Genomic DNA, 12,370 nt, shown 5'->3' on the forward strand with positions numbered 1-12,370 from the left:
TTCAGCGATGAGCAAAGTGTATGTCGCTAATGGGTGAGTGAACGCCAACGACTGTATGCTTGTGTCACGTGACATTGGTGTGTGATGAGACCTGATAACATTAGTAGATTACGTAACCGGGTATTACGCTAATGAGATCAAGTGCAGTCGTTGACGGGACCCGTTTACGCTGTCGCGTAACACCCTTAAAGGCGGAGTATAAGTGTCTCCCAAATATTTTAGGCCAGCTCTGAGGGCACACGTACTGCGTGCATGAGAAAATAGGGAGAACCCTCCAAACGTGGCTCATTTCGCGGTAATCAAAGAAGCTCTGAGCGTCTTCGTGAAAAATTGTGAAAACTTCGATTGCTGGAAATTGTTCGGCAATGAGGTGCGTAGGGTTAAATAGCAGATGCTCTGTCTACTGCCTATAAGAAAGACAGTACTCTAAAGGTGTTGCCACTAGCTCACACCTAAAGGTACCAGTGGGGAACCCTGCTATTATTGTCAGTAAATATATTTTCTGCCTAATAATATAAACGAGGGATCGATTCTGCGTATTTAGCCCCTAATAACACTACTGTGTTTGGTCATTCTGTCTCAGTATTTGGCGCATTGACCGATAGTGATTTAGTTCTGCATTTCCTCGACGTTTCTGCTCAAAGCTGTCCTTTGGTCGGGACAAAGCGTAGTAGCGATCCCGACTAGTAGCGAGTTCTGGGCGTCCGCAATCAGCTAGAGCAAGGCTGAGAATAGGGGCTCCTACCTGCGGATTCAACGCAGCCGTCGCTGGCGATCAGAAGCATACGTTGACAGCGGCGAGTGTTGACAGCGGCGGGTGTCAAGACCTGCATGGTACAAGGACTCTGACCAAATTTTATTGCATTTTTCTCTTTCACACTATTACCTTTGCCAGAAGCGACGCAACGCCCCGTGTTAGCTCTGCGCAAATGGCTCAAGCCTATCGAAAGCGGGAGCGTAGCGTTATTTCTGCAGATCAAGAATGGCAGGTGATGCAAAATAAACTGAGCAGGCGTTGTTTGCGACGTGGTTATGCAACAGAAGCTACACGTGCGAGACAATAGCATTCAGGCCTAGATGCCTTTCTTGAGGACGCTTGCTGTGTTCAGGCGAGAAGGTCGTCACCTCACACACGTGGGTTTCATTAGACGGGCGCAGGAAGGGGCATCTTCCGTAGCCGTTATCATGTTCCCTACTGAAGCGTTTCGCATCGATGCGCGCCGTAAAGACGCTGCCTGTAGTGTTGCAGGACACCGAAGGACTGGTGTCAATTTTTTTCACTGACGCCAAATTCTGTCTTATTTTTGGCGTCCTTTTCTGTTTACACGTGGCCCGGATTTCGGTGGCATGCACGAAAGATTTGGCGAACCAGGCAGACCCCGTATTTCTACTTTTCAAACTATTTGACCATTTTACTCTTTCTTGACATAATCATGAAACATTAAATAGAAAGCAACACTAATAATTCGTCTCCCGAGAACACTGGAATCACTGACGGGGCACTTTGTAATATGTGCTAAGCGTAATGCAGCCAGTGTCTTGCTTCGCGCTGTTTTTTAAACAACAGCTCGATCAATGACCTGTTTTCAGGAACACCTGAAAGCGAATATGAGGTAAATTGTGGCGTTCGCTGGTGAGCGTTACTTATCCAACTGGAGGATTTATGAATGCTGAAGCTGCTCCTTGCCATCTTACTTTCTACCACATAATTACAACTTTTTTTTTATGCAGGCGAGCTTCCCGCACCGTCCGGTGAGTATTAAAGTAGTATCGATTGCGTAAGGATCTGCTGCTAGCGCAGACTTTCAAAGAGTAATTAGTTGACGCCTTTGCCACCGCTAAGAAAAACGGCAGCCTGCAGTTTTGAAGGAGAGTTGCTGAGTCCGACAACTACACAAAGCTTGGTCGAGAAAAGTTAGTAATTTTTAATTAAACACTATAAGTCCTAAGAACTGCTGTTGTTCGCCTATTTTAATTTTTTACTTCAGAAAAATTCGACAGGAATTTTACAACTAATCCAGCGGCCATAACTTGAGCGTCACTAACTACAGCCTTTCCAGCGGCAAGAGCATTAATATCGTTCATGCCTGCAGCACAACACGAACCTTCCTCCTGTGAGGTGTCGCTGCAATGTGTTTACGGACTGTACAAATATTCACTAAGAAAATTATAAACATGTTGTCAATTTTTTAAAACGCATCCCGTCTTTTCCTCCTGCAGAAACGGAATCAGGGTAAGCAAGGAAGTGCTTTCATATGCTTCGCAGTGCGTCGTTGCTTTCATGGTACCTATTGTCTGGCAAAAGACTCCCAGGCCTTGCAGTGGTAGCTTAGAACAGTGTTCAGCACAATGCTTGACACAGTTAACAGCAGTTCACGACTGTCACCTTAATTACCTGTCCCGTGTTCCTCGTATAGTACAGAGAATATTCCTCTAAGCCCGAAACAAAGGGCTCGCATAGCCAGCGTTCAATGTCACGACAATAAGCGTACGCAGCCTCCACCATTCCTTTGATTACATCGACTCGCAAATACGCAGTGACAACGCGAAAGCACATTGAACCTTTTCGACAGCGACTACTCGTTGGCTCTTCACGGCCTTTGCGGCTGGAGCTCGCCTGGCCGAAATTTTGCAGGCCAGAAGGTGTACATGAAATTTTATCGCAGCAATCTTCGACGTTGCCGTCGTTGAATAGAAATGAATTCCCTCAAACGCATGTCGTAATAGAGTTTGGTGCGGAATTGCTAGTCCACAACTCTTCTTGTCTGTAGTAGCTGTTCACGACAACACGCTATCTCTGTACTGCCGTACAAGCCGTCGTGCCGTTCTTCCTACAGCAGCCCTGATTACGACAGCTGGAAGGTCCTGGTGCTGGCAGCCTGTTTCCTCGTGCTCTTGGGCTCACTGCTGTTTGTGGCGGTCACAGCGGGCACTGCCACCAGTAAGCGCGCTCCACTTGGCGTATTTCCATTATCACAAAAGACGGCGAATCTCAAATGTGCGATTCTGTTGTTGCAGTGTGTGTTGGGTTTTCTCGAAAGTTGGATACAAAAAAATGGGGCGCACAATGGTTCTCCTTGAGAATGGATTGCCTGCGCTCGTGTGGCTCTTGCCTTTAACGAGAGCGCTTCAGGGCTCCTGTTCTGAAGAAAATGAGGCGTTTTCGGCGTCGTCATCGGCGTTGTGAGCGAAAAAACATCCGGCGTTGGGCCATCGTACCCATAGAAGGCAGATGGGCCACGTAGGTCACATGATCTGCCTTGTGACATCATCAGAGCCTAACCGTAGGATTCTGAGCAAATTGGCCACCGTGGCAGGTCGCAGTTTATTTAATGACTGGCCGCGAGAGGTTACTCGAGAAGAGCGACCCCGGTACCACAAGTCCCAGCGATGGGAACACGTTCTATTGCAGGGCAGTGGCGCATCGTTGAACTGCTGCAGCACTTGGCCAGCTGTGGCATGAGGATTCCAAGCCAGGAATGAATGTGAAGTACAGAATGACCAATTCCTCATATATGGGCATTAACCCATCAAAGCTAACGCGTAATACCTTTTACGGAGGAGCTTGTGTCCTCTTCTACTTTTCTTGAGGCTATGTGAAAGACGATGAATGGTCCGTATAGCAGCAAATCTTTCTTCTGGCGGTCACGGTTCCTGTTTATCTGCCTTCCGGACGTCAGGACCAGTGCCTCGGCTCCATTAATGTGTGCCTTTTAATGGGAAGCCAATGTCATATTCCCTCGTTAACTCAGAAATCGCTGCCATACATTTTTACGTCAATAACGCATTCTTTGGAGGGGCAAAATAATCAGCTTAAAGTAAATTCCTTACGCATATGTTATCGCTGGTTCATTGGTTTCTGTCGGTCGTGCTTTACGCAATTCAAACTGTCAAATGCATGTCTATGTTTTCGGTATTTGCTGTTTAATATTCAGAACACGAGGAAGGTTATGACAGCAGTACTCCGGGGTCGAAGATCACCGATTAATTTCGGCCACCTGGGTATCGCACAGCATACTGGCAATTTTTAGTTTTGGTCTGATCGCAATGCGCCCGCCGCGCCCCAGTTTCAAACTTATGGGCTTCGGATCAGCAGCCATGCGACAGTGATTTAGTGCACGGGGCGGAAGTCAGTGTTGTTTGTAAGCGAAACTTACTGTCGAACAAATGTCGTGTTGCTGGTGTGATTTTTCCTGGCAGTTGTGAAAATGATAGTGCTGCAGAATCTAGAACTTGATTGCAACTGCAGTGAGGTACATACAGGCTTTTAATGCACTGTGACTAACCGACGAAACCGATTTTCGACTTAAAATGCGCCATCTTTAAACAACTGAATCGGCGTAAATCACTTGTGGTTCGCTTCGAGCCGACGTTCACGCTTTTATTTCGCAAACTAAAGTATTCCTCTCGTTGTAATGAATAGGCGAGGATGACGCCGACAGCGAGGAGATCGGAGACGACGGACAACAGGAGGGCGACGACGTGTACATCAAATATGGCCACATACACACGACGACTGCCAGACAGGTATCGCTCTGCTCATTTCCACCTCGACGCAGCGGGGAACAAATTTTTGTATTTCGCTCGGCACGACAAAGCAATTCAGGAGTCCATAAAATATGAGAAAGAGAGAGAAATAACTTTATTGACTATGGGATTTGGGACACCCAGGTCCCTGGGACACGCAGGCACCCGAGTAATGAGTGGCGTGGGTGTTTCGAAGGTGGGGTTTACTAGAAGCTCGATGTGTATGGGGCGGGGGACTGGCAGTAGTGTGGGGTCGGCTGCTAGTATGCGAATTTGGAGGTTGTCAGGTGCGTGACGTCCTGTGTAAGACTGAGCTAGGCGAGTGTATTGTGCTTGTCTGTGGGCCTCTATGAGTTCGAGTGTGGTGTTGTGGAAGCTGAGCTGGAGAGGTTTAGTGGTTAGGGAGCTAGGGAGAAGGCGTATGGCCACCTTGTAAGCATTACGAATCATAACATCAAGGGTGGTGATTTCTTCTTGCCGGAGTCGGACGCATGGGACTGTGCGGAGGAAACGGCTGAGTATGAACACAGAGACGGCATAAATGAAACACACGAAATGCCATAAATCGTGCTGCTCCATACCATAGTTTTTTGCCAGAAACTCTACGGATATGTTACGGAAGCGCTTCCACCACCGCTTGAGTTTCCTGATAGTGCAAGTGTTCCTACCGTTGTTCTGGATATGAAGGCCCACGATCCGGAGTGTCCAGGATCCGCACGGACGCCGAGACAGGGCGTCCGTCCAGAGTAACAGTGATGGGGGCTGTGGGAAGGGTGCGTGGTAACGGGCGCATGAGGGAGCTCAGACTTTTCCGAGGAACAGGAGAGACCTATGCTTTTTGCGAGTTGTTGTGTGATGTTTGCGGTGGTTTGTGAGGTTTCCTCTATGACGCCAGCACTGCGGTGGGTGGTCCATGCAGTGATGTCGTCAGCATAGAGGGTGTGTCGAAGGTGAGGTATATTGTGAAGAGCGCGGGTTAGGGGAATGAGTGTGGCATTGAAGAGGAAAGGGGAGAGTACAGAGCCTTGCGGGGTGCCGACTTCGCTAAGGGTGTGGGTAGGGAATGCATGAAGCCCATGTGAACCTCGGCCGTGCGTCCCGAGATAAGGCTTGTATGTAGGCATTCATGCGGACGCCTACATTGAGGGGGTAGAGAGCCGCCATGGTCGCTGGCAGTTCTATGCGATCAAATGCCTTGGATAAATCTGGGGCCAAGACGACTTTATTATGAGTGGGGATGAGAGGGCAAAAAAGATGTCATGCCTCAATTGGCGCATGACATCTTGGGCGGAGAGACGCGGGCGGAAGCCTACCATGCTTTGCGGGTATAAGTTGTGGTCGTGCATACAGGGCCTGTTCTGAAAGTAGTAGGACTGATTTTTTCCTGGACGAACGGGAAGACGAAAGGTTGTCTGCGCGCGCAGGATCGGTGAAGGGGGATATTGGGAACGGTGGCGAAAATCGGCAGTCTGCTCTCGGTCGTTGAAGAGAGCAGGTCACTTGTATTGTGGACCCCTGTCGAAACGCCTCGTCAGGCAAAATCATTGAGTGTTTACTGGATCAGCGATATGCGATCAAATTTTATGTAAAGCTTGGTAAAACGGTAAAAGAGACTCACGACATGATTAAGGAGGCCTACGGTGATGCTGCCATGGGTAGATCAGGTGCTTTTGAGAGGCACAAGCTGTTCCAAGAAGGTAGGGAAAGAGTGGAAGACGACGACCGCTCCGGACGCTCATCGACCAGCAAGACCAACGAAAATGTGTCGCGATGAAAACTTTACTTAACATTGATCGCAGGTGTAGTATCAGAATGATTGCTGGCGATTTTAGCATTCCTCAAACCCAAGTTCTAGAGGTCATGACCGAAAACTTCGCCATGAGGAAAGTGTGCGCGAAGTTGGTGCCGCGAGTGTTGTCAGAGGAGCAAAAGGACAACCGGAAAGCGATCTGCCAGGATCTTCTTCATCACGTGAATGAAGACCCCGATTTTTTGGACAATGTAGTGACCTGTGAAACGACATGGGTGTTTGAATACGACACGGAGAGCAAGCGGCAGAGCTCAGAGTGGCTCACCCCTTCTTCCCCACACCCCAAGAAAGCGCGAAAGAGCAAATACAAGGAAAGGTCCATGCTCATTTGCTTTTTTGATCGACATGGAGTCACCCACGAAGAGTTGGTACCACCCGCACTAACAGTTAATGCATTTTTTTACGCGGAAGTCCTCAGAAGACTGCGATAACGCATTGTTCGTGTCCGCCCAGCCATCGCCAACAAATGGCGCCTGCACCATGACAGCGCGCCGAGCCACACAGGGTTCATCATAATCGAGTATCTTGCCTAGCACAAGGTGGCAACGCTGCCTCGCCCCCCCCTATGGCCCAGACTTGACCCCGCCAGACTTTATTCTATTCCCGAGAATAAAGTCGACGCTCAAGGAGAAGCATCACGGATCGGTAGAGGCTGTTCAAAAGGCCGTGACGAGGGAGCTAAACAGCATTCCGGTCCAGGAGTTCCTGGAGGCGTACGAAAACTGGAAAACTCATTGGCAGCAGTGCGTAGATGCGGAAGGGTGCTCCTTTGAAAAATGCTAATCATTTGTAGTATTATCATCAATAAAATTTGGAAAAAAAAATCAGTCATACTACTTTCAGAACAGACCCTGTATGTTGTATGATTCTGTTTAAGGCAACATGGTCGAGAACTTTCCAAAGCATGATGCGAGTGATATAGGGCGGAGTTTCGGTGTGATGACGGGTTTGTTTGGTTTGGGGATGGCAATTTTGGCGCGGCGCTAGGACTGTGGGAGCGTGCCCTCTCTCCAGCAGTGTGTTACCGTTTGATCATCGAGGTTACGGAGCATAGGGTTGATGATTCTGTCCTCTCCTGGTGCAGAATTTGTGCGGAGGTTTTGGAGGGCCATGCGGACCTCTTCTGCCGACGTCCAGACCCTCAATTGGGGCTCCGTGTTTTTAGCTTTTTAAAAGAACCAGGTGTTATTGAGAAACTGTAAATTTTAATCCACTGCTTCGCTTTATATATAATACACTTCTCATCCTCGAGAAGAAGACTGAGGTCTTTATTTGATTGGTTGGGAACCTCAATTTCCTTGCCCAGCCAAGGACCACTAATGAGGTTACCCGGAATCCTTAAAAGCTTTTACTTGTAGACAGTTCTAAAATTTCTTCCCTCTCTTATTACTGGGTACAACAAACTTTAGACCCTCTGCAATGTTTTTTTCACATATTAGCAAAAATCTGCATAAAACAAATATACCTTGAGCTTGGCGCATGATAGCCGTAGCTGCTTATGCGCCATTAAACCCAACACAACACGCAACACAACTCATTCGGGGCCCCTGTGTAAGGGGGGAGAAGGGAGGATGTGCCGGGTGCAGTGTGTATAGTCCGGAGTTCGTCCAGAAGGGTGTCCGGTGAGAGCGGGGAGTTTTGGATGAGGCGCGTAATATGATTATGTGACTCTCGGCATGAGTATGTGGGGTCTATGAGGTGGCGGAGAAGTTGCCATGCGTTATACGTAGAGAGGTTTGTGACAGAACAGCGCAAAACACCGGGACAAGAGACAAGCGCTGTTCCGTCACAAATGAATAACCAACATTCCCAAGCTGTCCTGGTAGAGACTTTGCCGGCTACGCTGTTGCACACCTGACCCCAGTTAAAGTGGCATAGCTCCTCGCCGTGTGCAGCGATTTATGTCTGTAGCGCGGCCAGCCGACGCTTTAACGTTCTGTTATGTTTTTGTCACTTCCATCTCTCCAGAATGCTATGATGGGCTTCCCAAGGGTGGGCTAGACGAGATTCCAGTGTGGGCGTGTCCGCTGACGTGGTAATGTGTTGCGTGTGCGCTGTTATGTCGTTGAGGAGGAATGTGACCCAGTTATCAACGTCTTGTATCGGGGAGTTGGCGTGTGGATCGGATTTCGTCCCAGTTAATAAATCTGTGCTTGAGGGGTCGAGGACTGCGTTGTGTGCGGGGTATTTGGATGGCGATAATGTAATGTTCGTTTCCAACTGTGTGTGGCGTACGTGACCACAAGAGTCATTTGAGGTGGCAGCTGAGTATGAGGTCTGAACTAGTGTCCATGGTTACACTGTTGCCGATCCTTCTTGGGGTATGAAAGTTATGTGTAATGAGGCGCAAGTCTTGGAGCGCAGTCCAAAGCGTGCGACTCCGTGCTGTGGTGTACCGATAATCCGAGTCTATGGGTTGAGATTGAAGGCCGCCTGCTATGATTAGGGTTATTCTGGCACACGATGCGTTGAATTTGCTGGAATAGTGTATCCAGGGCGGCCATGGGCTGGTGTGATATATGTTTGCTACAAAGATCGGGGGGGGGGGGGTGTTATATTTCGTGGGAATGATTTCTATTAGGACACAAGGGGTGGAGGAAGTGGTTGTGTGTTCTTGGTAGATAATAGTGCGATGTATAAGTGTGGACACTGGGGGCGTGTCAGTGGGGTCTAAGTGCACTGCGTGGTAGCTAAGGGGTTTCGTTTGGTGTTGTGTGTCCTGTAACAGGAGAAGTTTAGGTATGGCAGGGAGTGTCGGTATTAGGAGTTGCAGCGGCGCTTGCTTGCCCCGAAAGCCACGGCAGTTCCATTGGATTAGTGGTTATCGGTTAGACGAATTATCCCGACCCGCCGTATTGGAGCGTGTTGGGATCGAGGATAGGTTTTTGTGCTGGTAGGGGAAGGGGCACGGGGGGGGGGGGGGGGGGATGGAGGCAGGAGACCCCTCATGTGACGTGCTGCTAATTGTAGCATCTGAAGGTGGCTTTAAAACTGTGTACACCTATATTCGCGAGGGTTTAGGCGAGGCGTGTAAAGAGTGTCCATTTGTTGTTCGAGACGAGTAGATAGCTGCTCGGCGAGTGTTGTGAATTTGGCTTCGAGGCGTGCCTTAAAGGCTACCAATGTAGCGTCAGATTTGGAGTGCAAGGTCCTAAGATCTGTCTTGTAATCATCAGTTGTGTCTGAAATGCGTTTCTTTTTAGGGGAGAAGGGTGAGAAGGGTGTGGGCGGTGTTGGGTGTTGCCTCAGTGGGTGGAAAAACCGGTCCTGGGGAGAGAGATTCGGAAGGGGAGGATGAGGGTGTCGGGATGTGTTAAGTTCGTGAGGAGGCTTACCTCCGCACGTAGGGCCCGGAGCTCCTGGTCGCGGGGGTCCGGGGTAGGCGGGATGTGGCTTTCGGGTTTTGTGTCTTGGGTGTCTCGAGCTTGTCTGCCCATATCAGTCGGTCCGAGCTCTTGGAGCGTCCTGATCTTTGGCTGACATCACGTATTTCCGAGCGTTTAGTGCCTGCATTGCTTTGCGGGTGGTGTTCTAAGCGTCGCCGGGATGGTGATTCGCGTTTGGCTCGGTGTCGCGTTCGCGTTCGGTGGGCGTGGCTGTCCTAGGTTGGTAACGGTATTTGCTTTCCCGGGTCCCGGACAACTTCGAGTGTGACTGGCCGAATCTGGGGCACTTGTGGGTTGGAGGTTGGAAGCAGACGCCGATGCGGTGGCCGATGGCCCGGCAGTTGCTGCAGGTCTCGACCTACGGTCTGTAAGGTGTGCAGAGATGCATTCATCCGCCACAAGCTATTTTTCGAGGGACGGCGGCCTGATCGAAGGTTATAAGTATGGATCGTGCGAGTCCCATTTTCCAAGCGGTTTCGAGGGGATGGGGTTGGGGAGTTGGGAACGATTAAGTCTGTTAGGAGTTCTTGTGGGGATTCCTCCCAGTAAGCGTTCGTAAAGACACCCCTGACCGCCATCAGGTGGTGCAATATATGCCGTCATGACATACTCACACTGGTTGTAGGTGATTTGCTGGAGTTGTACAAGCTTGAGGGCGTCATCTTGGTTCGCCGCCGACACTGTGCATGTGTTTTTGGAGGTATGATTCCGATGTGTAGATCAGCGCAGCGGCCTACATGATGGCGGTAAGGAGGTAGCGTGGCTAGAGTATCGTCAGACGAAGACCTCCCCGGGAGCGGGAGACGACTTTATATCCTTCTGAGGGTAGGGGCGGCATTTTCTTGATCTTTCGTGCGGCTATACAGAGCTCGTCCAGCTCCATCGAGGAGCTGGCATCGAGGCATGGAGGCATCCCGCGCCTCCCGTGACACTCAGCGTCTCCCTCTGTGCAGAATGCGCTCAAGACTAATTCCTTCAGCGACTTCTGTCTGTCACGCGGTATGGAGAAATCACCCGTCTCTTTACCTATCATCTCTCCGCAGCCAACGACTGGTGGGGAGCCAACGACTGCCCCACCAGTCGTTTCAACAATCCCACCAACTCTGCCTGTGACGACGACTTCACCTACTTTACCTTCTACAACACTCTCTGTGACCAGCGCCCCAGTGCCGAGTTCCTCTTCGTCTAGTACCCCTCGCACTGCGCCGACGACCACTCCGAGCCCGACCACTGTCACAGGTTAGCATTTATTGCACCGCACCCTTGTGACCCTCCTAGGCCATTTGCCTGTAAGAATAGCCAGTACCTTGTTTCTGAGTCAGCACGATTCTCTAAACCTTTCTGCGAATCCCGACACGTCGGCTTTTCACGACAACTCGAGTGAAGGCACTGCATCACGTCATAACTGAAATGAACCTTGCAATTTAAAGTCTCTGCTTGTTTCATTTCATTTTCATTATATATTATTACCCTAAATAAGCCATTCATGTACATCATAAGAGGTGGGACGGTAATAAAAAAAGTGGGTGGGGATTAACGTAGTTAAAAGGAGTACACGTGCGAAAGCATGTGTTCAGGCTGGTTGCCTCATGGTTTTGCTTTGCTGTGTCGTCGGCACATCTGGCACGGTATTAAGTTCAGGTTAAGGTCTGATCCAGGTTAAGCTGATCCGATCTGCTCGCGCCCCAGAAGGAGATTGATGAAGACGATGGTATGCAATGCACAGCGCGAGAGCGTGTTGCAGTTTAACACGAGGAGTGATTGGCTGCTGCGATAGCAGAGTTATATCACGCAGTGGTCAGCGCTGCATTATTTATTTTATTTCTGTATGGCCTTTTGCTATGCTAGGTTTGGCCAACGTTACTCTCGAGGTCATTCTCCCATTGGCTACATCTGGCGCGACGCACCTCCGCACTTACCCGGGCTTCCTTGCAGTGGCTGTAGTGTGCGCGGCGCTCTTACGAACCAACCCGAGCTAGCCCCATTAGTCCGAGACTTCACGCAAGATTCTTGGTTGGGACCACTGTAAATGCTGCTTTCGCACTAAAATTGCTGTTTATATGATACACGGCGAAAATTTCACGGGAAGCCGAATGACAGGTGATGGCTGCGATGCCGGGTGGGAAGTTCGCTTTAGTCGGTTGCTGCCCTGGGAAAGAATGACGTCGAAAAGGTTGTGATACGGGCGCGTTGTCGTGATGCTTTAATGGGGTGTCCGGTGCGGTAAGAAATGCATGAAGCAGGTCCGCAGATCTCATGTAGTGTCGAATAGAAAAACCTATCGTAAATACAGAGATTAGTGATCCGATGGCGAAACGCAAGATGCTGCTGATCAAATTCGGACTTTATTGGAGGACTTTAAAGACAGCATTAGCCAAATGCAGTTGACGTGGATGCAACGTTGCAGGTGAGCATTGTAACTTCGGTCGGACCTGCGTTGTGTGAGCGAGTATTCTTACATGTGGGGGGGGGGGGGGGGGGTTACGGTTTGATGGTTTAAAATACCTGCCGACTTCTTAGCAAATGTAATGATGCTCGTCACATTCACATGCCATGAGAAATCAGGAGAGAGAGGAGCACGAGCAAAAATATCTCGTAACTCACTTAAGTGTCCGGTTTGGTTTGGTTTTTCGTTAACACATGCTTG

The 12,370-nt window shown here is 49.6% G+C and overlaps 1 protein-coding gene across 1 annotated transcript in view; it reads left to right on the plus strand.

Annotated features, from left to right (window-relative positions):
* Positions 1-365: 365 nt before the first annotated feature.
* The window catches only part of LOC149346271 (uncharacterized), a 41,783-nt gene continuing 29,778 nt past the window's right edge, over positions 366-12,370 (plus strand). The window contains exons 1-5 of the mRNA XM_089541275.1: positions 366-370; positions 1,732-1,752; positions 2,838-2,941; positions 4,424-4,527; positions 10,767-10,962. Coding sequence (XP_089397401.1) covers positions 366-370; positions 1,732-1,752; positions 2,838-2,941; positions 4,424-4,527; positions 10,767-10,962 — 430 coding nt within the window. The remainder of the gene's footprint in view (positions 371-1,731; positions 1,753-2,837; positions 2,942-4,423; positions 4,528-10,766; positions 10,963-12,370) is intronic.

The sequence above is a fragment of the Amblyomma mixtum genome, chromosome 4 (genome assembly GCF_055824585.1).
Source record: "Amblyomma mixtum isolate Tamu chromosome 4, ASM5582458v1, whole genome shotgun sequence".
Taxonomy (NCBI): domain Eukaryota; kingdom Metazoa; phylum Arthropoda; class Arachnida; order Ixodida; family Ixodidae; genus Amblyomma; species Amblyomma mixtum.